Genomic DNA, 25,616 nt, shown 5'->3' with positions numbered 1-25,616 from the left:
TTTTAAGAGTCAGGAGGATCTTGCTCTGTTGCCCAGGATAGCGTGCAGCAGCCCAATCATGGCTCACTGCAGCCTTGCACTCCTGGGCTCAGGGAGTACTTCTTGCCTCACTCTCCAGAGCAGATGGGACTACAGGCACAAGCCACCACATCTGGTTGTGTTTTTTTTTTTTTTTACATTTTTGTAGAGACTGCATCTTGTTATGTTGCCTTGGCTGGTATTGAACTCCTGGCCTTAAGCAATCTTCCCATCTCAACCTCTGGAGCAGCTGAGATTACAGTCAAGAGTCACCGTGCCCAGCTCTAGATAAATTTCTGTATAATGTTCCCTGGTACAATAAAAACAAATCCAACTGAGGGTCTGTGCATGAGTCTATATCTGTCATCTAAATGGTGTGTCTAACGTCTTTACCCTTTTATTCCCTCTAGAAAGACTAAAGTTAATCAATACAATTTATTATACCAAAATGCCTGTGGACTTCTCATGACTGGAGTCAAACTACTTATTTTTTTTTTTTGAGACGGAGTCTCGCTCTGTCACCCAGGCTGGAGTGCAGTGGCCAGATCTCAGCTAACTGCAAGCTCCTCCTCTCGGGTTCACGCCATTCTCCTGCCTCAGCCTCCCGAGTAGCTGGGACTACAGGCGCCCGCCACTTCGCCCGGCTAGTTTTTTGTATTTTTTAGTAGAGACGGGGTTTCACCGTATTAGCCAGGATGGTCTCAATCTCCTGACCTCATGATCCGCCCATCTCGGCCTCCCAAAGTGCTGGGATTACAGGCTTGAGCCACCGCGCCCGGCCCAAACTACTTATAAAAGCAAGTAAAACTTAATTGGAATGGAGTTGAAACTAAATGTTAAAGTTATCTTTTCTACTTTGTCTTTGCACTGTTTCGGTGGAGGGGACTATACTTCTCCAGCTGCAGGCTGAGAATGTAAAGGAACAGGTATCAACACTGTCCTCATGAATACTGTAGCAAATGTACTTTTGATTTTTAAGTGTGGTTAGTCTGATATCCAACTTTGGCTTCCTGGGGAGTAAATTCTACAGGTTGATTCACCATTCTATTACACTTGCTTTTTATTTGCTCTTAAATCAAAGCCTTTAAAATTAAGCCTGGAGCTTCAAATTAACATAAAGAGGAACGGAGTGTAGTCTTTAAAGTTTCTGCAGGGGAAAAATTTTAGACCGGATAGACGCGTGTTCAAGCCTAGAACTGGTACAGCTTGAAACCACTGCCAGTTTGCTGAAAATGATTCCTCAGATGATCAAGGAAAATCCCAAAGCTCCTGATGACCCCTCACCTGGTTGAACTCCTCATCAGCATATATATCAATCAAGTCCACTCCTTCTGACATGGCTCCGGAAGGAAGATCGCGAGCCCGGAGGATGGACAAAGTAAGGAAGATGCCACTGCGGGATTCGGAAAAATGCAAGAATTAGAAGGCATGAGGGTCCTGGCCTGGGAGGAGGGCAATGGTTGCTAACCTCCCATCTCCAGAGACGCAGCATCCTAGCGGCCCGAGCTCGGCCCCACCCGCTCCGCCCCGCCCCCGGCCTCGCGCCGCCCCCCGCTCTCCCAGGCCGCCGGGGGTCGCTGCCCATCACCCTCGGGCCCGACCCGGGTAGCGCCGCGTCGGCGCCGCAGCTGCCTATGGCGCGACGGAAAAGTCCCACCTTCGGCTCCTAGGGGCCCTAGGACCGCGTTGCGAAGAAAGACCGCGGCGAAGCCCGCATCCCCTGTCCGTCGCACCTGCCTAGGCCCCAAAGCAGCTCCGGCCAGGGCCCCCGGGTGTCAAGCTACTCCAGCCGCCTCTGCTCCCCACCCAGGCCTACTCTTCGCCCCCAGCTAGGCCCGCCCCGCTCCCTCCCCACACACCCGGCCCGGCGCTCTCTCTGCCCCCTCCCTCAAAGGCCCGCGCCTCCCTCCGCCCGCAGACTCCGGCCGTCCCATCTCAACCGACCCCCTCCCCGCCTCAGCGCCGGCCCGGACCCCTCTTCCGGCCCAACCTGCCCCCGGCCGCGCGCCCCCGTTACCGGGAATATGGCGGCGGCAGCGGCGAGTCCGGACTAGGCCCGAAGCGCGCGAACCGCTCTCCGCCCCAGGTCCCGCCCCCCCGCCGCCGGCGTCACACGCACCGCCACTTCCGGCATACGCAAGGACGCACCTTCCGCTTCAGGTCCTCCGTGGCTGCCGTAGTCGGCTGGCCGTGAGGCTAGGAGTTCCCGGAAGTGCCCGGGCAGCCGGTTTCCGGTGCAGGTGGGGAAAATGGCGGTGTCCACAGTGTTCTCGATTTCATCGCGGGTGAGGAGAGAGAACGTTCTAGCGTCCGGGGCGGGCGGCAGCGCGGATTACACTTTGTCTTCTTCTGTGGTCTCTATCTTGGGGAGCGTTCGTCTGCCCGATAGCCTAGGGCAAGGGCAGGCCCAGGGAGAGGCCGATTCTGCAGCTCAGGAAATAAAGGTCGCTTCCATTCTTTGGTGAGCCTACTGTGTGCCGGTCTGGAAATAACTGCTTAAACGACAAGTCATCGTCCAAGACTCAATTCACCTCTCACCTACGTCGCAGGCGGGGTTAGCCCAACTTCCTCTGGACGCCCCTTCTCCCCGTTCTTTAGTCGTTAATGCCTTTCGTGGTTTCACATAGTATCTTGAGCTCTTTGTTTTGTTTATAACGGACATATAATAATTGTACGTGTTTATGGGAGTACAGTGTAATGTTTTAATACGTGTGTACATTGTATAATCAAATCAGCGTAGTTAGCATGTCCATCACCGCAAATCTCTATCATTTCTTTGTGGTGATAACTTTTCAAGATCTTTTTCTAGCCATCTTGACATACACAGTACAGTGTTACTAGCTGTAGTCACTCTAATATGTAATAGAGCACTGGAACTTATTCTTTTTTCCTATCCTGCTCTTACAAAGTAACGAACTTTGTCTCTATCTTCCCCTCCTACCCCCATCCTTGTCTTTGTTCTTTTTTTTTTTTTTTTTTTCCTATAGACCCAGGGACTTGATCTTTATTCTGTTTTGATGTAGGCGTTTACACTATAAACTTCCTTCTTAGTACTGCTTTTGTGGCATCTCACAATTTTGTATATGTTGGGTTGTAGTTTGTCTCAGGATGTTTCCTTTTTGTTTGTTTTTTGTTGTTTTCCTTCTTTTTTCTTTTCTTTTTTTTTTTTTTTTTTGGAGAGACAGGGTCTCACTGTGTTGCTCAGGCTGGTCTCAAACTCCTAGCCTCAAGTGATCCTCCCGCCTCAGCTTTCCAAAAAGTTCTGGGATTACTGGCGTGAGCCACCATTCCCGGCGTGTCTCAAGGTATTTTCTAATTTTCCTTTTGATGTCTTCTTTGACTCATTGATTATTCAAGAGTGTGTTGTTTAATTTCCACATATTTGTGAATTTTTCAGCTTTTCTTTTGCCATTGATTTCCAGGTTTTAATAAAATGTCTCTTGTACAGCATATAGTTGAATCTTTTTTTAGAAATTAATTCAGCCATTTCATGTCTTTTGATTGGGGAGTTTATTTTATTTTATTATTATTAAATTTTTGAGACAGAGTCTCGCTCTGTTGCACAGGTTGGAGTGCAGTGGCGTGATCTCAGCTCACTGCAAGCTCTGCCTCCCGGGTTCATGCCATTCTCCTGCCTCAGCCTCCCGAGTAGCTGGGATTACAGGCGCCCGCCACCATGCCCAGCTAATTTTTTGTATTTTTAGTAGAGACTGGGTTTCACCGTGTTAGCCGGGATGGTTTCGATCTCCGGACCTCGTGATCCGCCCACCTTGGCCTCACAAAGTGCTGGGATTATAGGCGTGAGCCTCCGTGCCCAGCCTGGAGTTTAATCCATTTATACTTAAAGTAAATAGTGGCCGAGGTGAGTGGATCATGTGAGTCCTGAAGTTCGAGACCAGCCTGGGCAACATGGCAAAACCCCTTCTCTACTAAAAAAATTTACAGGTGTGGTAGTGCACACCTGTAGTCCCAGCTACTTGAGAGGCTGAGGTGGGAGTGAGTCTGAGAAGTCAAGGCTGCATTGAGCTGTGATTTTGCAACTGCACTCCAGCCCGGGCATTAGGAGTGAGACCTTGTCTCAAAAAATAAATAAAATAAAATAGGGAAGTACAATTATCCCTTTGTATCCATGGGATGAATGTTGTAGGACCCTCTGTGGATATCAAAATCTGCAGATGCTCAGTCTCATATAAAATGGCATAGTAGTTGCATATAATCTACACATATCCTTTCTTTTTTTTTCTTTCCTTTTTTTTTTAATTATACTTTATGTTTTAAGGTACATGTGCACAACGTGCAGGTTTGTTACATGTGTATACATGTGCCATGTTGGTGTGCTGCACCTATTAACTCGTCATTTACATTAGGTATGTCTCCCCCACCCCACACATCCTTTCATATGCTTTAAATTATTTCTAGATTACTTATAATACCGAAAACAATGTCAAGACTATGTAAATACTTGTTATACTATATATCAGTTGTTTTTTAATTGTTGTATTATTTGTTATTTCTTTTGAATATTTTTGATCCACGGTTGAGTGTGCAGTTGGTTGAGTGTGCAGTTGGTTGAATTTGCAGGTGTGGAACCCACAGATATGGAGGGCCAACCATGCTTGCTGTTGCCATTTTGTGAACTGTTCTCTGTCTTACAATTTTTTTGCTCCTCTTTTCCACTCTTGTCATCCTTTATATTTCATTGACTTTTTTTTCTTTTTGTAGTCACATAGTTTGAGAAATGAATTTCTCATTTCCTTGTATGTCTTACGCAGGTATTTCTTTGTGGTTACCACGTGGCTTATGTAAAACATAACAATCTGTTTTGATTGATAACTTAATTTCCATTGCATACAAAAACTCTGCTCTTTTATGACCCCTTTTATGTTATTGGTGTCACAAATTACATCTTTTTATATTGTCTCCATTAACAAATTTTTATAGTTATTTTTATACTTTTGTCTTTAATTTCTATACCAAAATTAAAAGTGATTTACATACCATAGTTACAGTATTATAGTATTCTGTACTTGTCTATATATATATACACGCAGATATATGTATATATTTTTTTTTTTTGAGATGGAGTCTTGCTCTGTTGCCAGGCTGGAGTGCAGTGGCACGATGTTGGCTCACTGCAACCTCCACCTCCTGGGTTCAAGCGATTCTCCTGCCTCAGCCTCCTGGGTAGCTGGGAGTGTAGGTGCGTGCCGCCAGGCCCAGCTAATTTTTGTATTTTTAGTAGAGATGGGATTTCACCATGTTGGCCAGGATGGTCTCTATCTCTTGAATTTGTGATCCTCCTGCCTCGGCCTCCCAAAGTGCTGGGAGTGTAGGTGTGAGCCACCACATCCAGCCCTGTATTTGTCTATATATTTACCATTAACAGTGAGCTTTATGTTTTCTTTCTTTCTTTTTTTTTTTTGAGACAAAGTCTCGCCTTGTCACCCAGGCTGGAGTGCAGTGGCGTGATCTCAGCCCACTGCAACCTCTGTCTCCCGGGTTCAAGCAGTTCTCCTGCCTCAGCCTCCTGAGTAGCTGGGATTACAGTCGTGTGCCACCACACGTAGCTAATTTTCATATTTTTAGTAGAGACAGAGTTTCGCCATGTTGGCCAAGCTGGTCTCTAACGCCTGACCTCATGATCCGCCTGCCTTGACCTGCCAAAGTGCTGGGATTATAGACCGTGATTTTCTTTTGTTGTCTAGTGTCTTTCCTTTTCTACTTGGAGGACTTCTTTTAGCATTTCTTGTAAGGCAGGTCTAGTGGTGATGAACTCCCTAGCTTTTATCTGGTGAAGTCTTTATTTCTCCAACGTTTTTAAAGGACAGCTTTGCCAGATATAAGTATATTGGGTTGGCAATTCTTTTCTTTCAGCATCTTGAATTATATTATCCCACTCCTAGCCAGCAAGGTTTCTGTTGAGAAATCTGATAGTCTTTTGGAGGCCTTCTCATATGTGGTAAGTTGCTTTTTCTCTTGCTGCTTCCAAAATTTGTCTTTGACTTTTGACAGTTTTTTTTTTGGAAAGATAACTGTCTTTAACTGACAGGATATAAAACATGAGCCAGAGAAGCATACAATTATTTTTCATAAATTTTTTGTAATGTCTTAGAAACCTTTATTCTTAGAGTTTTGGGGATTTTGTTGTTGTTATTGTTGCTCTATCTAGGCTGCATTTTGTTGTTGTTGTTGTTGTTGTTGTTTGAAATGGAGTCTCGTTCTGTTGCCCAAACTGGAGTACAGTGTCCCGATCTCAGCTCATTGCAACCTATGCCTCCCGGGTTCAAGTGATTCTTCTGCCTCAGCCTCCTGAGTAGCTGGGACTACAGGGCACCATGCCTGGCTAATGTTTGTGTTTTAGTAGAGATTGGGTTTCACTGTGTTGGCCAGGCTGGTCTTGAACTCCTGACCTCAAGTGATCTGCCCGCCTCAGTCTCAGAAAGTGCTGGGATTACAGGCATGAGCCACTGCGCCCAGCTATTTTTTATAGAGAGCTATTCCTGCCTGCAAAGACAAATATATTCCAATAGAAATTTCCGGTGATTATTTAACGCAACTCGTAACAGTGTCACACAATTCCCTGGAACTATGTGACAACCATTATTGTTTCTTGTATGGAATGCTGCCTTGATAGTAACAGGAAAAAAAGGGTGAAATTTGGCTAAAATAATAAGACATCCCAATTATTAGAATAATTACCTTGTACTGATGATGATAGTCCTCCCCATCCGCATTTATTTCTGTAGAATTTACTCAACCATGTTATTTTAGTACAGAAAGTAGGAATCCCTGCCTTCAGTCTGCATCAGAATCTCTTAGAGGGGGCCGGGCGCGGTGGCTCGAGCCTGTAATCCCAGCACTTTGGGAGGCCGAGACGGGCGGATCACGAGGTCAGGAGATCGAGACCATCCTGGCTAACACGGTGAAACCCCGTCTCTACTAAAAAATACAAAAAACTAGCCGGGCGAGGTGGCTGGCGCCTGTAGTCCCAGCTACTCGGGAGGCTGAGGCAGGAGAATAGCGTAAACCCGGGAGGCGGAGCTTGCAGTGAGCTGAGATCCGGCCACTGCACTCCAGTCTGGGCGACAGAGCGAGACTCCGTCTCAAAAAAAAAAAAAAAAAAGAATCTCTTAGAGGGCTGTTAAAAATTCATTCACCAAGGCCCAGTCCTAGAGATTCTGATCCAGAATGTTTATGGTGGGGCTTGGGAATCTGAATTTTCATTGCATGCTGTGTTAGTTTACCTGTGTGGTTTGAAAAACAGAAATTAATTTTCTCATAGAAATTTCTAGCCTGGAGGCTAGAAGTCAAGAGCAAGGTGTTGGCAGGTTTGGTTTCTTTTGAGGCCTCACTCTTTGGCTTGCAGATGGCCACCTTTTCACTGTGTCCTCACATTTCTGTGTGCGTGCACATCCCTGGTGTCTCTTTTCTGACTTTTTTTTTTTTTTTTTGAGACGGAGTCTCGCTGTGTCTCCCAGGCTGGAGTGCAGTGGCGTGATCTCGGCTCACTGCAAGCTCCGCCTCCCGGGTTCACGCCATTCTCCCGCCTCAGCCTCCCAAGTAGCTGAGACTACAGGCGCCCGCCACCTCGCCCGGCTAGTTTTTTGTATTTTTAGTAGAGACGGGGTTTCACCATGTTAGCCAGGATAGTCTCGATCTCCTGACCTCGTGATCCACCCGCCTCGGCCTCCCAAAGTGCTGGGATTACAGGCTTGAGCCACCGCGCCCGGCCTCTTTTCTGACTTTAAAGAGATAGGGTCTTGCTTTGTTGCTCAGGTTGTAATTTAACTCTTGGGTTCAAGCAGTCCTCCCACCTCGGCCTCCCAGGTAGCTGGGACTACAGGCACAGGCCACTGCACCCAGCTTTTTCTGACTTTTGACAGTTTGATTAAAATATGTCTCAGTGTGGACTTCTTTGGGTTTGTGCTAATTGAGATCTGTTGGACTTGAATCTGGATGTCCACTTCTTTCCCCAACTTTGGGGGTTTTCAGCCATTATGTCTTTTTTTTGAGATGGAGTCTCACTCTGTCACCGAGGCTGGAGTGCGAAGGCACAGTCTCAGCTCACTGCAACCTCTGTCTCCTGGGTTCAAGCAATCCTCCTGCCTCAGACTCCCCAGTAACTGGGGTTACAGGCATGCGCCACCATGCTTGGCTACTTTTTGTATTTTTAGTAGAGACGGGGTTTTGCCATGTTGGCCAGGCTGGTCTAGAACTCCTGATCTCAGGCGATGCGTTCATCTCAGCCTCCCAAAGTGCTGGGATTACAAGCATTAGCCACTGAGCCCAGCCAATTATGTCTTCTAATAAGCTTTCCGCCCCTGTCTTTCTCCTATAGGACTCTCATAATGTGTATATTGATCTCCTTGATGGAGTCCCTAAGGCTTTCTTCACTCTTTCTCATTTTTTTTTTTTTTTTTTTTTTTTTAGGAAAAACCCTTATTTCAAATGACTGGTCCTTGAGTTTGCTGACTCCGCTGCTTGATCAGGTCTACTATTGATCTTCTCTAGTAAATTTTTGTGTTTATTTTATTTTATTTTATTTTATTTTTTTGAGATACAGTCTCGCTGTGTCGCCCAGGCTGGAGTGCAGTGGCGCGATCTCGGCTCACTGCAAGCTCTGCCTCCCAGGTTCACGCCATTCTCCTGCCTCAGCCTCCCTATCAGCTGGGACTACAGGTGCCCGCCACCACGCCCAGCTAATTTTTTGTATTTTTTATTAGAGATGGGGTTTCACCACATTAGCCGGGATGGTCTCCACCTCCTGACCTCGTGATCCATCCGCCTCGGCCTTTCAAAGTGCTGAGATTACAGGCGTCAGCCACCGCGCCCGGCCTAATTTTCAAATTTTTATATAGTTTTATTTTTTAGAGACGGGGTCTCACTGTGTTGCCCAGGCTGGTTCTCGAACCCCTGAGCTCAAGTGATCCTCCAGCCTCAGCCTCCCAAAGTGCTACAATTATAGACGTGAGCCACCATGCCTGGCCTCCTCTAGTGAATTTTTCAATTCAGTTACTGTATTCTTCAGCTCCAAAATTTTCATTTGGTTATTTTTTAATGTTTTCTGTCTTTTTATTGGTATTCTCATTTTGTTCAAGCATCACTTTCCAAAGCTCATTGAACATCTTTATTATGACTAGTTTGAATTCTTTATCAGGTGATTCATATACTTCTGTTTCTTTAAGGTTCGTTTCTGGAGATTTATTTCATTCCTTTAATTGGACCATGTTTTCCTCTTTATTCATGTACTTGGTAACTTGTACTGGTGATTTCTACATTTGAAAAATCATCTGTCTCTCCTGGTCTTTGTACTGGTGATTGGCCTTCACCAGTCAGCATGGATAGAGATTCTGAGGACCTCTCAATCCTTTCCTGAGGATGTGTCTTTTCTGGACTTGTGGATGTAAATTCCCAATGAGAGGGACTTGCCGGTTTCCTTTTGCAGGAGCTCGTAATTTCTTGCTCCCTCTAGTGTCTGCCTGTGATACTGCAGTTTCTCTGGAGCTGCTGCAAGTCTCCCAGCTGTCTTCTTCGGTGGCCTCCAGACTTTTAGAGTATGCCATGTCCCATCAGTGCCCCAAGCTGGGCAAGACAGAAACCAGTCCCTCTGGTAGCTTCTCCAAAAGACAGAATGTTACAAGGGTGTGGTGGCTCGCGCCTGTAATCCCAGCACTTTGGGAGGCCAAGGTGGGTGGATCACCTGAGGTCAGGAGTTTGAGACCATCCTGACCAACATGGAGAAACCCTGTCTCTACTAAAAATACAAAATTAGCCGGGCATGGTGGGGCATGCCTGAAATCCCAGCTACTCGGGAGGCTGAGGCAGGAGAATCGCTTGATCCTGGGAGGCGGAGGTTGCGGTGAGCTGAGATCACGCCGTTGCACTCCAGCCTGGGCAACAAGAGCAAAACTCAATCTCAAAAAAAAAAAAAAAAAGTCAGAATGTTAGATGCACACTCCACTCCCCCTAACCCTGGGAGAGGCCAATGGGCTGTATTGGCCTTTCTCTGCGGTTTCAGGGAAGCTCTGGATCAGCAGCAAGCCACGAGGCATTTAGAGTGTGCTAGATCCTTTCAAGTGCTTAGAGACAGAAACCAGTTCCCCAGGGAGCCCCTGAAAAGCTAGAATGTTGGATGCACACTGCACCTCTTTCCCTCCCTAGGGAGAAGCTGGGAGGTGGGAGTTTTCTCCTGCTTGTTCTGCACTGAGTCAAGGATGAGTGATGAGGGAGTGAGTGCTTGCCAGTCTAAACTGTCACCTTTGTTCTCCATGGTTCTTTGTTCTCCCTCAACCTGCTGCCCTTTTCTGTCAGTACTTAGATTCAAACAAAACAGAAACCTGATCCCCCCAAAGGTCCGAACATTATACATACTTTTCAGTCTTCTCTTTCCATCTTAGGTAGAAGCTAGGAGCTGGGGGTTATCTCATGATCATGCTTGGGCAGGGAGGGGAGAGACTGGCATATGAGTGCTACAAATTGTTCTGCTGGCTTTGATGCAACTGGTTTTGTGCTCACCTGGGGAGCAGGAGCCTCTCACTGGTTTCTGGATTTCTCATAGGGAATTGGTTTGTTTGTTGCTGTTGGCTCAGTGTCTCCATCAGGGGAGGAAGATCTGGGGTTTCCTACTCCACCATCTTCACCTCTTGCTGAGGTCACCACCTTGACATCATATCTTGATAGTTTGTCCACTTCTCTGGATTGGGAGCCTTTGGGGGATTAGGGATCATGCTGTCTCTGTGTGCTCAGGATTTGACACAGGTGAGTGAGTAGAGTATAAACCATACGGTAAGAATGTTAAGGGAGTGCAAAGGAAGGAAAAATTGTTTCTGCCGGCATACTTTCTGGCAAGGAACTGGCTAAGGACACATTTGCAGTTAGGACTGCGTTTTAATTCTAATTGCAGTTACTATTTGGATGATTTGGGGTGAGTTTTTGAACCTTCCTGAGCCTCTCTTTCCTTGGCTGTAAAGTGGGGACAATATCAGCATAATTTCTTTTCTTTTTTCGGGGGGCTAGGGTCTGTTGCCCAGGCTGGCATGCGGTGGTACGATCACAGCTCACTGCAGCTTTGACCTTCCCAGGCTCAGATGGTCTTCCCACTTCAGCCTCCTGAGTAGCTGGGACTACAGGCATCATGGTGGGACTACCCCACTTTGACTAATTTTTGTATTTTTTGTAGAGACAGGGTCTCACTATGTTGCCCAGGCTGGTCTCGAACTCCTGAACTCAAGTAATCATGCTCGCGTCAACATCCCAAAGTGCTGGGATTATAGGTATGCGCCGCTATGCCTGGCCAGCAGCATAATTTCCTCATGACTAAATGTGATTGAATGCATTCAGCACCTAGTAAGCATTGAGTAAATGATAGTGATGATAGTTGTCATTACTGTAAAGATGTTTGTGGTTTGTTCTTTTCAGATGCTTGCTCTGTCAAGGCACAGCCTGTTGTCTCCTTTGCTCAGCGTGACATCATTCAGACGCTTCTACAGAGGTGACAGCCCAACAGATTCCCAAAAGGACATGATCGAAATCCCTTTGCCTCCATGGCAGGAGAGAACTGATGAATCCATAGAAACCAAAAGAGCCCGCCTGCTCTATGAGAGCAGAAAGAGGGGAATGTTGGAAAACTGCATTCTTCTTAGGTATGGGACTGGGAGCCTTTTTTTTTTTTTTTTTTTTTTTTTTTTAAATCAGGCAGCCTCCTGAGCCAGAGTAGGTTCAGAGAGACTCCCGGGAGTAGGATTCTTGGTGTCACTTCTCTTTTATTAGACATAGCCTTCTCAACCTCTTTTTCTTTTTCTCTTTCTTGTTTTTAGCCTTTTTGCTAAAGAACACCTGCAGCACATGACAGAGAAGCAGCTGAATCTCTATGACCGCCTGATTAATGAGCCTAGTAATGACTGGGATATTTACTACTGGGCCACAGGTACTGGGCACGATAAGCAGCATAATGTGAAAATAGGCTGATTTGAGTCTAGAATTGTATCCTAGATAATTTTTTTCTTTCTTTCTTTCTTTCTTTTTTTTTTTCTTTTTTTTTTTTTTGAGACTGAGTTTCTCTCTTGTTGCCCAGGCTGGAGTGCAATGGCATAACCTCGGCTCACCGCAACCTCTACCTTCCAGGTTCAAGCGATTCTCCTGCCTCGGCCTCCTGAGTACCTGCGATTACAGGCATGTGCCACCACGCCTGGGTAATTTTGTATTTTTAGTAGAGACGGGATTTCTCTGTATTGGTCAGGCTGGTCTCGAACTCCTGACCTCAGGTGATCCACCTGCCTCGGCCTCCCAAAGTGCTGGGATTACAGGCATGAGCCACCGTGCCTGGCCTATAATTTTTTTCTTTTATTCATGAAGTAGACACTCAACCCAAACACTGTTCAAATTTTTGTTAAGTGTATAAAATTTGTTTTAACAGTTAAGGTTCTTTATTTGCAAGACAGAGTAGAAACTTGTCTGTCTCACTTAAGCAAAAAGGAGTTTAGTGGAAGGGTATGTGACGCTCACAGTGTCAAAGGCTGAAGAAGAACCATGCTGGGAATGGAATGGAATCAGACAACTAAGTCTGCATAGCCAGAGCTCCTCAATAGTTTCATTCTGGCTGGGCGCGGTGGCTCATGCCTCTAATCTGAGCACTTTGGGAGGCTGAGGCGGATGGATCACTTGAGGTTAGGAGCTTGAGACCAGCCTGGCCAACACAGGGAAACCTCATCTCTACAAAAAATACAAAAATAAGCCGAGGAAGGTGGTGGGCACCTGCAATCTCAGCTATTTGGGAGGCTGAGGCAAGAGAATCGTTTGAGCCTGGGAGACAGAGATTGCAGTGAGCTGAGATTGCACCACTGCACTCCATCCTGGGCAACAGAGTGAGACTATGTCTCAAAAAAAAAGTTTCATTCAGACACTGCCTTTATGAGGAATGAATTCTAACTGTGTATAGTTAGGATTAACTTTAGCTGTGAGTAAAAAAAAATCCAAAACAATAATGGCTTAAACCAGGTAGAACGGTCTTTCTCATGACAGAAGTCCAGAGGAAGGCACACTCCAGAGCTAACAGAGGGGCGTCAAAAAGTCATGGGTCCAGGTCACCCCAACTTGCTGCTCTTTCATCCTAGCATGTATTGTCTACTTCTTGATGCAGGACAGCTGCTGGAGCTGTCCTGTTCACATTTCAGCCCGGAAAAAGTGTGTGGAAGTGCATACCCCTCCTTGGTAGATCCCGCTCAGGAAATTATCCAGCATACTCCCACTTATTTGCCATTGGCCACAGCTTAGTTACTTGGCTACATCTGACCATAAGGAAAAATAATATAGTCTATTCCATCTGCCCCGCTATGTTGGAGATTCTGTTATCGATGAAAATTGGATATTAGGGGATGTGTCATTCATTTCTGCCACACTCTGCGACTGCTGTTTTTGTGTCTCAATATTTGTATCAGAAATGATACAAAACTCCTGCCTCCCAGGAGTTTGAGAACAGCCTGGCCAGCATGACAATACCCCGTCTCTACTAAAAATGCAGAAGTTAGCTGTGTGTGGTGGTGCACCCAACTCCTCTGGACGCTGAAGCAAGAGAATCGCTTGAATCCAGGAGGTAGAGGTTGCAGTGAGCCGAGATCATGCCACTGCACTCCTGCCTGGGTGACAGAGCGAGACTCTCTCAAAAAAATAAATAAGGCTGGGTGCAGTGACTCACGCCTGTAATCACAGCACTTTGGGAGGTCAAGGCGAGTGGATCACTTGAGGTCAGGAGATCCTGACCATCCTGGCTAACACGGTGAAGCCCCGTCTCTACTAAAACTACGAAATATTAGCTGGGTGTGGTGGCGGGTGCCTGTAGTCCCAGCTACTCAGGAGGCTGAGGCAGGAGAATCGCTTGAACCTGGGAGGCAGAGGTTGCAGTGAGCCAAGGTCAGGCCACTGCACTCCAGCCTGGGCAACAGAATGAGACTCTGTCTCAAAAATAAGTAAATAAATAAAACTTTTAATATGTTTTTTCTGTAATAGGTAAATATAGATAGTAAGCTTTTTCTGTAATAGGTAAATATAGATAGTACATATAGAGAGTGAATATTTTAGGCTTTGCAGGCCATACAGCCTTTCATAACTATTCAAACCTCGACCTTTGTAGCATGAAAGCAGCCACAGACAACGGATAAACAAAAGAATATGATTGTGTTTCAATAAAGCCTTATTGTGGACACTGAAATTTGAATTTCATACTGTTTTCACCAGTTATGAAATATACTTTTGATTTTTTTCCCCCAACCATTGAAAAATCATTCTTGGCTGGATGTAGTGGCTCACACCTGTAATTCCAGCGCTTTGGGAGGCTGAGGCAAAGGATCTCTTGAGGCCAGGAGTTTGGGACCAGCCTGGGCAACATAGACCCCGTCTCCAAAAATAAAAATAAATTAGCTGGGCTTGGTGGTGCGCGCTGTATTCCTAGCTACTTGGGAGGATCACTTGAGCCCAGGAGTTCAGAGACTGCAATGACCTATGATCACGCCACTGCATTTCAGCCTGGGCAAGAGTGAGATCCAATCTCTAAAACTCATTCTTAGCTCACAGGGCATAGTTTGCCAACTTCTGTGCTAAGCAAAAGAGGTCAGACTCAGCCGGGCGCGGTGGCTCACGCCTGTAATCTCAGCACTTTGGTAGGCTGAGGTGGGCGGATCATGAAGTCAGGAGATCGAGACCATCCTGGCCAACATGGTGAAACCTTGTCTCTACTAAAAATACTGGGTGTGGTGGTGGGTGCCTGTAATCCCAGCTACTTGGGAGGCTGGGACAGGAGAATCTCTCAAACCGGGGAGTCGGAGGTTGCAGTGAGCTGAGATCATGCCACTGTACTCCAGCCTGGGCGACAGAGCGAGACTCCATCTCAAAAAAAAAAAAAAAAAAAGAGGTCAGACTCAAAGAGTACATACTCAGTACATAATCGGGCTCAAAGAATGTGATTCTGTTTACATGATAATCTGAAAAAGGCAAAATTTACAGGGACAAATCAGTGATTGCCAGGGTGTTGGACCTGAAGGGAGGGATTGGTGTTCCACATCTTTACCCACACTTTGTATTATCAGGATTTTGTTTTTGTTTTTAGCCGTTCCAAGAAGTATATATTGGTATATCACTATAGCTTTAATTGGCATGTCTGGAATGACTAATAATATTGAGGATCTTTTCATGGGCTTATCAGCCCTTTATGTATATTTGGTGACGTGTCTCTTCAAATTTGCCCCCCACCCCCGCCTCCTCCCTTTTTTTTTTTTCTTTCTAAGACAGGATCTCACTCTGTCACCCAGACTGGAGTGCAGTGGTGCAGTCATGGCTCAGTGCAGGCTCCACCTCCTGGGCTCAAGCGATCCTCCTACCTCAGCCTCCATAATAGCTGGAACTATGGGCCTGCACCACCATGCCCAGCTAATTTTTGTTGTTGTTACTGTATTTTTTGTGGAGATGAGGGTTTGCCATGTTGCCCAGACTGGTCTCAAACTCCTGAGCTCAAGTGATCCACCTGCCTTGGCCTCCCAAAGTGCTGGGATTACAGGTGTGAGCCACCATGCCTGGCCAGATTTTCCATTTTGGAAGATACTTTCACTGGATACAGAATTCGAGGGTCACAATGTTTTTTCTTCTGTTAAATAGATATACTTCTGCCTCCAGCTCTTAGTGTACAAGATCAGGTAGTCAAGAGTTCCACTGGGTTTGGGCTTTGGTTTTGCTCTGGTTACCTTCGGTGTGTCGCCAGCTTCACATTCCCTCTTGTGTTACCATGTGCTATTTTCTCATTTCCATAGTTTGTGACGAGGTCTGCTGTATCTTTGTTCCTTTGTGTGTATCTTCTTTTTCTGAATCTTTTCAATAGTTTGTCTTTGGTTTCTAGCTATTTCAATATTATATATGTAGGTATTTATTTGATATTTATCATGCTTTTGGGTTCTCTGGGCATTTTGGATCTGCGTTTTCATCTTTTATTATTGTTGAAAAATTCTCAGCTATTATCCCTTCAGATATTTCTTCTGCTTTGTTTTCTCCCTCTTTTCCTTCTAGGATTCTAGTTATACTTAGTTAAATGGTTTAATATTGTCCAACAGCTTTTGTGGGGGTTGTTTGTTTTGGTTTTTTGGTTTTTTGAGACAGTCTTGCTGTGTCACCCAGGCTGGAGTGCAGTGGCGTGATCTTGGCTCACTGCAACCTCTTCCTCCTGGGTCCAAGTGATTCTCATGCCTCAGCCTCCTGAGCAACTGGGACCACAGGCACGTGCCACCATGCCTAGCTAATTTTTTTGTATTTTTAGTAGAGACAGGTTTCACCGTGTTGGCCAGGCTGGTCTTGTACTCCTGGCCTCAAGTGATCCATCCACCTCAGCCCCTTAAAGTGTTGGGGTTACAGGCGTGAGCCACTGTGCTCAGTCTGTCCAACAGCTTTTGGGTTCTCTGTTTTGTGTTTTTTCACTCTTTTTTCTCTTTGTATATCAGTTTGGGTAATTTGTATTAGATAATATCTCTTGACTTATCTTCCACTAATTCTTTCCTTGATGATGCCAAATCTCATGATGAGCCTGTTGAAATCATTCTGCATATCTGCTACTGTATTTATTTTTAGCATTTCCGTTTGACTTTTGGAGTTTCTAACTCTGCTAGAATTTCTCATCTGTTCATATATTTTGTCTGCTTTTTCCACGGGCGCCTTTAATATTAGTCATAGTCATTTTTAATTCCCTGTCTGATAGTTCTAACGTCTGGGTCATCCCTCAATCTGCTTCTGTTGATTTCTTTGTCCCTTGACAGTGTGTTGTTTTTCCTTCTTTCGTGTATGTGTCTCTAGTAATTTTGTGTTGATTATTAGACATTGGGGTAAGACAGTAAAGACTGAGGTATGTATTTATGCTTACAATCGGGGTGCTTCTGCTTTACTGTTAGTATGGGGATCAAGTCAGTGAGTTGGGAGGTAAGCTCAACTTGGGTTTTGTTTTTGCTTTGGTTACCTTCATTGCATTACCAGTGTCTAGTGTTAGTTAACATGTGCTTAGGGTGGAAGCTGGCTCTGTCGCCCAGCCATCTCGGCTCCCTGCAACCTCCACCTCCCGGGTTGAAGCGATTCTCCTGCCTCAGCCTCCTGAGTAGCTGGGATTACAGGTGCGTGCCACCACGCCTGGCTAATTTTTTGTAGAGATGGGGTTTCACCGTGTTAGCCAGGATGGTCTCGATCTCCTGACCTCATGATCCGCCCTCCTGGGCCTCCCAAAGTGCTGGGGTTATAGGCGTGAGCCACCGCGCATGGCCTCCAAAGGGTTTCTTCTTTTTTTTTTTTTTTTCTTTTTTTTGAGACGGAGTCTTGCTCCGTCACTCAGGCTGGAGTGCAGTGGCACGATCTCGGCTCACTGCAAACTCTACCTCCCAGGTTCACGCCATTCTCCTGCCTCAGTCTCCCAACTAGCTGGGTCTACAGGTGCCTACCACCACCCCTGGCTAATTTTTTGTATTTTTAGTAGAGACGGGGTTTCACCGTGTTGGCCAGGATGGTCCCGATCTCCTGACCTTGTGATCCGCCCGCCTCTGCCTCCCAAAGTGCTGGGAGTACAGGCTTGAGCCACCGCGCCTGGCCAAGGGTTTCTTAAGAGAAACCCTATTCTACCTTCAGCTCTCAGCCTTCCTTGCATTTCTGTGTCTCAGAGGGAATCTCTGTCCGTGTTCTTGTCATCCCCCAGTGCAGCAGCCTTCCTGTTGCTTTCCACCTGATGCTTGGTTCAGGAGAGGAGAGGTTGGGATGGCACTCTCTGTTGTCCTAGTCTAGCCTTAGTCCCAAGTAGCCCATGTGGTCCTGGGTCTTGGAGCTGGGATTTCTCAGTGATAGTGCCTCTCCCATAGGGGTAGAAGAAAAGAGTCCAGGCTGGGCTTTATGCTTTTTTTTTTTTTTTTTCCTGAGACGGGGTCTCATTCTGTTACCAAAGCTAAAGTACAGTGGTGCAATCTTAGCTCACTGCAGCTTCGAGCTCGGCTCACATAATCCTCCTGCTTCAGCTTCCCAAGTAGGTAGGACTAGAGGTGCATGCCACCACACCCAGCTATTTTTGTTTGTTTGTTTTTGTAGAAATGGGGTCTCACTGTGTTGCTCAAGCTGGTCTCAAACTCCTGGCCTCAAGCAGTTCTGCTTTGGGTTCCCAAAGCACTGGGATGTGCATTTTTTTGGCCGCATTGGCTTTTCCCCTCCTCCTGGTCTTTATCAATGAGGGAGGTTCTTTCTAGCCTCCTGCTTTCTACCCAGTCTTTGTCAAGAGCACACCTTTGTGAGAAGAACCTGTGAGTGGGTGCATATTCCATTTGTCTGGGGTTTTATTTTTATTTTTATTTATTTTTTTTTTGAGATGGAGTTTCACTCTTGTAGCCCAGGCTAGAGTGCAGTGGCACAATCTTGGCTCACTGCAACCTCTGCCTCCTGGGTTCAAGCAATTCTCCTGCCTTAGCCTCCCGAGTAGCTGGGATTACAGGCGCCCGCCACCAAACCTGGCTAATTTTTGTATTTTCAGTAGAGACGGGTTTCACCATGTTGGCCAGGCTGGTCTCGAACTCCTGACATCAGGTGATCCACCCGCCTCAGCCTCCCAAAGTGCTGGGATTACAGGTGTGAGCCACTGTGCCCAACCTGTATCTGTGGTTTTATACACTCATGCTAGCCCACACTTGGCTTTTTTTTTGAGATGGAGTCTCGCTGTGTCTCCCAGACTGGAGTGCAGTGGCACGATCTCAGCTCACTGCAAGCTCCACCTCCTAGGTTCATGCCATTCTCCTGCCTCAGCCTCCCGAGTAGCTGGGACTACAGGCGCCCGCCACTACGCCCAGCTAATTTTTTGTATTTTTAGTAGAGACGGAGTTTCACCGTGTTAGCCAGGATGGTCTCGATCTCCTGACCTCGTGATCCACCCGCCTTGGCCTCCCAAAGTGCTGGGATTACAGGCGTGAGCCACCACGCTCAGCCTCCACACTTGGCTTTTAACAATTCATTGCAAATTTTAGTGGCACAGGCCTGCAGTCCCGGCTGCCCTGGAAGGCAGCAGGATTGCTGGAGTCCAGGAGTTCTGGGCTGCAGTGCACTATACAGGTCAGGTGTCTGCTGTAATAAGCTTGGCATCAATATGTTGACGTCTCAGAAGCAGGTGACCACCCGATTCCCTAAGGAGGGGTGAACCAGCCCACACTAGGAGTGAAACAGATCAGAATTCCTGTGCTGATCAATAGTGGAACTGCACCTCTGACTAGCTACTGCAGTCTACCCTGGACAACATAAGGCTGGCCCTGTCTGTATTAATTTAAAAAAAAAAATTTTTTTTTTTTTTTTTTTTTTTTTGGAGACAGAGTCTTGCTCTGTCGCCCAGGCTGGAGTGCAGTGGCCGGATCTCAGCTCACTGCAAGCTCTGCCTCCCGGGTTTACGCCATTCTCCTGCCTCAGCCTCCCAAGTAGCTGGGACTACAGGCGCCCGCCACCTCGCCCGGCTAGTTTTTTTTTTTTTGTATTTTTTAGTAGAGACGGGGTTTCACCGTGTTAGCCAGGATGGTCTCGATCTCCTGACCTCGTGATCCGCCCATCTCGGCCTCCCAAAGTGCTGGGATTACAGGCTTGAGCCACTGCGCCCGGCCAAAAAAAAAATTTTTTTTTAGCTGAATTTCTTTTACCCATTTGTATGTTGTCCAGTGTCTCTTATTCCTGTGCCTGCCACAGGTGAGCAAGTACACGGCTCTTGTTTCTCCTTTGAAGGGCCTCTTTTTTCTTAGGTTTCATCTGTTGGGTTACCCTGTGACCTCAGCTCTCTGATATCTTTGAGAAGAGTCATGATATTTGTAGTTTATGTGGCTTTTTTTGTTGTTACAGTGAGTGTGATATTCTTTCCAACTTTCTGCATTCTTGGAGGAAGCCAAAACCTCTTTGATCTTATTTTGATTGTCACATGAAAACAGAGCCCTCACTAGATGCCAGGCCCTGTGCCGAGTAAGGGAGAATCTGACTTGGTTTTGAGGAATTCTCTCTCCTGGCATCATACCTAGAGTTGGTGGAAGGGTAATTCTGGAGCACATTTCCTCGGCTTTGGCAGTGGGAGGCTTTGCTTGTAATTGGCATCTTAAATAAGTGTCCCGAGGGTGTAGAGAAAGGTCAGAGGGAGCAGTACACTGCCAGACCTGCTGCCGTAGACCGAGGCTGACCTTCTCATTCTTCTGACTCAGTATCTTTGTTGCCCGTTCACTGAAATCTGGTTCTTTAGGCCCATGACAGTTCTGTGTGCCTCTAATATCCTTCCAATAAATTCCTTTTTGCTTATGTTTACTAGAGTTGTTAGTTTCTGTCTCTTAAAACTGAGGACCTCTAACTGATTGACAAAGGAGAAAGAGGTTTTGTTTCAAGAAATGTATACATTGCAAGGGAAAACACAATGTCTGGGGAACAATGGAATTGACAAATGCAAAGCAAAGTAGTACAGCTAAGATTGTGCGGGCCAGGGGTCAGCAAACTTGTTCATAAAGGATCAGATAGTAAATATTTTACTTGTAGTCATATGGTCTCTGTTGCAAGTACCCGATTCTGCTGTCGTAACACAAAAGCAGCATGGATAATATGTAAACCATTGGGAGCAGCTGTTCCAATAAAACGACTTGCAAATATAGGCTCCCACAGTTTGCCACCCCCTGGTATAGGCTAACATCGTGTATATTTAGAAGAAGGATGGAGACAGTCTATATATCCATCTGTGGTTCTTGGCCAATGTTTCAAGTTTTAAGATTCTCATACCTGAGCATTGACTGATTATGGCATAATTTTTTCTGCCCACTCTTCTCTTGCAGAAGCTAAACCAGCCCCAGAAATATTTGAAAATGAAGTCATGGCCCTGCTGAGAGACTTTGCTAAAAACAAAAACAAAGAGCAGAGACTGCGTGCCCCAGATCTCGAATACCTCTTTGAAAAGCCACGTTGAGCTGTGCTGGCATAGGGGTTCAGTCTGCGGATGGTAACTACTTATGATGGACGTTAGCCTTGGCTTCCAGCTTCTCTTTAGATGCCCAGCTGCCCCACCCCAGACCATTGGTCCCGCCTCAAGTGATGGACACAACCCTTTCCCAGGACATACATGTAAATGCAATGTGACTCATTCTCATACTTTTTTGTTCAACTGTGAGCCTCAAAAGTGATTTGTCAGCAATGCTGGCATGCAGGCCTTGCCTGGCTGCTATCTCTAGAGGAAGTCTGCCACGAGAGGGCGCTGCAGGCGAAGCAATTGTGCTTGTTCATTGCCTCAGCCCAAGTGTACTCAAAGAAAAGAGGCAGCCAGCTGTGCGTGCGGAATGGAAAGCGGCCCGCCCTCCCTGCAGCTCCCTGCCCTCAGTGGCCCAGGGCTTTGTTGAAGTGGAACTCCCCACTTCCAACCTGGTATGGCTCCTTCTGCGAAGGGAAGCTGATCCCAGCCTCCTGAGCCAAATCCTTCAAAGGCACAGCAGGCAGAATGAGGGCCACAGGCAAGAATGGCGTAGGCACACTGCTTAAGAGTCAACATCTTCATCATTGGGCTTTCTTTAAAACATACACTTTGTAAGTTGAAAGAGAATTATTAAAGAATACTGAGAAAAGGAAATTTACAATTTCCCAGCCCTCACAATTAATTTTAATTTTGTCTATTTTCATATAACCCATAGTCATATGTTTATGGAGTTTTACAAATTCACAATTACAGGTTCTATTTTCATGTAGCACTATAGAAAACTTTCCCCCTCATTCCTACAGTCTTCACAGTTATTTTAGTTGACTAAATAATAATACATAAGAAATAATATATTAGAATGAATTAGTTAGAAGTGTTTTTAAAAGCTCTGTGTGACTTCTGTGTTGCTAGTGGTGCCCTCCCTGGAGGGGTTTTGCCCTCAGAGCTGTAATCTAGGCAGTAGAATCAGTCACCCAAACTGGACCAGGTGCATCTAAAGGTGTTGACCAGAAGAAGGTCGGCCAGATTTGATGAGCAGGTGGTGGGTGATTATAGGAGCCGCACAAGGGAAAGACACACGTACATGTTTACAGCATTGTTGAGCTCCAGGGTTCCTACAGAGCCACCTCATGGTTCCTGCCTGCCCTTCAGTATCCCTGGCTCAGGAGGAAAGGGAAGAGATGTAGCCTTTACATAATCACAGTAAAGCCTCAGCACTCCTCCAGACTGGTGGTGGTATCTGTATTTTATACATAAGAAAGTGGGCTCAGAGAGAGGAAGTAATTTGTCCAAGGTCAGGTAGCTATTGAGTCGAAAAAGCAGAATTTAGTATAGCTCCGTCTGCCTCCAAAGCTCCTGAACTGTCTACTAGAACACCCTGTTTTACTGCTGGAAATTTAATAGACGTCTCTGTTTGGAGAAGCTGTGGCAAGTTAAACGTGACAATTCTGAGACATGACCTCTGTGTTACACGGTGGGTAGGAATCTGCCAGGTGCTTCGTCAAGTGAGTAGATCTGAACTTGGCCACTCAGGAAGCAGCGCAGTGCACTGGTTACACATTCAAATCCTGGCTCTGCTGCTTACCTGCTGGATACATTAATTGACCTGAGCCTCAGTTGCCTCTTCTATAAAATGGGGATGATAATGCTTCCTGTCTCAGCTAGTTGATGAGATGAAATGAAACACACAAAGCTCTTACAGGGTAACTTGCACAGTACGTACTCTGTAGATGTGAATGTCAGCATTTAGTCATAGCCTCAGTCTGAGACTTAAAACCTGTCCCTAACACAAATTGCCTGGCATATCAGTGAGGTCACCATAGCTACATCCAGGGTGTCTCATCTGCAGGTTGGAAAGCTGAGCCTATTAATAGAAGCACAGAGTGTCTTACCTCCCAGTGAAGACTAGAGAGAAAACAGACCCTGGTGACGAGACCTTTGATGGAAAAATCTAGCACTCTCCCCTAAGCAAGGAATGGAAGTGAGACTCGCAGAAGCAGGGCAGGCGAGGGAGGAGACATCTCCCTGGGAGCTTGCTGAAGACTCTGGCTATTCTCTCGGGCTGCATTTGAGGTACCCTGGGGAGAATGTTAAGCAGGCCCAGAGTTTATATATAGACATAGATCTGGACTGTACGAAGTGCACATGAATCGGGCGGTTACTTACCCATTTATCCTTTGCATGTTATGCAACAAACCCCAGTAGCCAAGGATGTAGTTGGAACTTTTCTTCCCCTCGGGTTTGATCCCTTCTTAGCCTGATTTTGTCTTATTTAACACAATGTTCAATTGCTGCCACTTTCACCTGGGAATGGCATGCTTCTAGAGGAATTGTTTTCCTCCCAGGCTGCTGGATTGTGTCATCTTTGAAAGTGAAGGATCTTGCTAAGTTCAGCTGCTCAGTTGTCAGGCCCAGGGGTGCTATGTGAACAGTTTTTCCCTTCATTAAGCATTAAGTGAAACTAGGCCGGCCACAGTGCATTTTTTAAGAAATTAATAAACATATAGCAAGGGCCAGCAGCCCTCGAAGGACCCCTGATGAACAGAAGCTAGACTCACTCCTTTTACTTTGACATATCCCTGCTTACTGACCTCATTCAGAGCCTGCGTGGGGCAGATGAGCGTCTGGCCCTGTCCTGACCGACTCAAGTGGTCTTGTGAGTCCTCCTGCACAGGCTCCCCGCGTGACACCTTAAATTGGGTCAGGAAAGGCTGTTCTCTTCCCATCGTTTCCTTTTAATCATCCTAAGTCTTAAAAATCCATGAGCCAAACACCTTGTGCTGGAGCTGTCTCTGCCTTAGATAGAGTATGTCTTTTGGGGGTCATTGTAGAAGCACCTCTTACCGGTACCTCTTACTGGCTTTGAGCATTATCTGGAGGTCATCTGGTATGTCTCTTCTGCTCCAGCCAGGGTGGCACCAGCACAGACCTGGTTCATGTTTTTAAACATCACCGGGAAAAGATTCCGCTGGGATAGTTGAGGGCTCACATTTATCCTTCAGTTCATCTGTAGCTATTTGTGGCTAGACAAAGAGAGGAAGGTTTGATGATAAGCTAAACAGCCTTAAATGGCAAGCAGGTGGCCGGGCGCGGTGGCTCAAGCCTGTAATCCCGGCACTTTGGGAGGCCGAGACGGGCGGATCACGAGTTCAGGAGATCGAGACCATCCTGGCTAACACGGTGAAACCCCGTCTCTACTAAAATACAAAAAAAATTAGCCGGGCGAGGTGGCGGGCGCCTGTACTCCCAGCTACTCGGGAGGCTGAGGCAGGAGAATGGCGTGAACCCGGGAGGCGGGGCTTGCAGTGAGCTGAGATCCGGCCACTGCACTCCAGCCTGGGCAACAGAGCTAGACTCCGTCTCAAAAAAAAAAAAAAATGGCAAGCAGGTCTGTGAGATTTTTGACCTGACAGCCCCACTTAATAGTATGTTCTGTAGTATCTGAGGACAGTGGACTCACCATCCCACAGCTATCAAGTTGATGACACTGATGAGTACCCACTTAAGCTACTTCCTGACACCACAGTTTCCCAGTGAGCCCTCTGGAAATGAGGAGTGGTGTTCGAATTTTCCTGTCAGGGAAGATGGCATTGGTAAGATAGGTGGCTTCAGGCCAGCAGTACTTTGTGTGACTTAAGAAACAAATGTTGTTAGCAGTTTGTTAGAGGGGTGGTAGAAAGTTTAAGCTATCCAGGACAACATCAATCTTTAAAGGAAATGGGTAGATTTATCATCACCTATAGCTGCAAAAGAAGAGTTAAAGCCTTTCGTTGGATCCCGGATCTCAGACCCCAGATACTCTTTTTTTTTTTTTTTTTTCGAGACAGGGTCTCATTGTCTCACTGTCGCCCAGGCTGGAGTGCACTGGCAGGATCTCCCCTCACTGCAAGCTCCACCTCCTGGGTTCAAGCGATTCCATGCCTCAGCCACCCGAATAGCTGGGATTACAGGTGCAGGCCACCATGCCTGGCCAATTTTTGTGTTTTTAGTAGAGACAGAGTTTCGCCATGTTGGCCAGAGTGGTCTCGAACTACAGGCCTCGTGATCTGCCTGCCTCGGCCTCCCAAAGTGCCAAATATTCCTTTCAAAGAGGAGAATGTTTCTTTAAGAAGGGGATTGTATAATCTGTCATGAGATTAGAGTATAAAAGGAAAAAAGTGGGGGAGGGTGGATATATCACTTTCTGTAACAACACATCACAGCATGGAACTTTCAGCAAGTGAGGACGTTAAGATGTACATTCTGTTTCCCAGTGGATTTCAGGTGATTTGGCTAATGTTTAACAAAATGTTCTCCTCTGGTGATGCCCTGGAACATGTGTTCAGGGGAAATAGAGTAGTTAAGAGGAGCTGTTTAGGAATCAGGCCTAACCTAGAATCCTGGAGCTCCCATTGATCAGCTGGGTGGCCTCAGACACGTCATTTAACCTCTCCAAGCTTCTGTTTCTCATCTGTGAAAAGGAAAGAAAAGGAACCCGACCTCACAGTGTGGGTATAAGGACCAAGTAAAGTCCTGCCCCTGGAGAGCTTCGTACAGCCCCTGTGCCCCAAGTAACACTTGGTAGTAGTAACTGCTAATGGTTAGGCTTGTGTACCCAACACTGCTGAGTGCTTTACATCATTTCATCCCATAA

At 46.3% G+C, this 25,616-nt stretch overlaps 2 protein-coding genes across 32 annotated transcripts in view; one reads left to right on the top strand and one right to left on the bottom strand.

The window, feature by feature from the left end:
- CPSF7 (cleavage and polyadenylation specific factor 7) overlaps window positions 1–2,117 on the bottom strand; it is a 28,657-nt gene extending 26,540 nt beyond the window's left edge. For 10 of the 22 annotated variants that reach the window (XM_074013466.1, XM_074013467.1, XM_065528070.2 and 7 more), the window contains exons 1-2: window positions 2,036–2,117; window positions 1,303–1,411 (exon numbers count right to left, since the gene is read on the bottom strand). Coding sequence is in view for 7 of the 22 variants with exons in the window: in XM_005577652.5 (XP_005577709.1) it covers window positions 1,303–1,356 (54 nt within the window). In the remaining 15 variants the exon portion in view is untranslated. Of the gene's footprint in view, window positions 1–1,302; window positions 1,412–1,675 lie in introns of all 22 variants that reach the window. The other 12 variants (XM_074013469.1, XM_074013463.1, XM_074013465.1 and 9 more) reach the window with 3 other exon arrangements.
- Window positions 2,118–2,171: 54 nt separating this feature from the next.
- SDHAF2 (succinate dehydrogenase complex assembly factor 2) lies at window positions 2,172–21,637 on the top strand. Of its 10 annotated transcripts, none has more exons than XM_065528074.1 (5): window positions 2,245–2,303; window positions 11,204–11,291; window positions 11,437–11,660; window positions 11,835–11,944; window positions 20,853–21,637. In XM_065528074.1, the coding sequence occupies exons 3-5, from the start codon at window positions 11,437–11,439 to the stop codon at window positions 20,981–20,983; spliced, it is 465 nt and encodes a 154-aa protein (XP_065384146.1). In that variant the 5' UTR covers window positions 2,245–2,303; window positions 11,204–11,291; the 3' UTR covers window positions 20,984–21,637. The 10 variants fall into 10 exon arrangements, with proteins under 10 accessions (XP_065384151.1, XP_065384146.1, XP_065384145.1 ...); XM_065528073.1 differs by having other exon boundaries at window positions 11,198–11,291; XM_065528076.1 differs by lacking the exon at window positions 11,204–11,291 and adding an exon at window positions 8,449–8,507.
- Window positions 21,638–25,616: the final 3,979 nt, after the last annotated feature.

This window comes from Macaca fascicularis, chromosome 14 (genome assembly GCF_037993035.2).
Source record: "Macaca fascicularis isolate 582-1 chromosome 14, T2T-MFA8v1.1".
NCBI lineage: Eukaryota > Metazoa > Chordata > Mammalia > Primates > Cercopithecidae > Macaca > Macaca fascicularis.
This window is presented reverse-complemented; position numbering and strand designations above follow the sequence as displayed.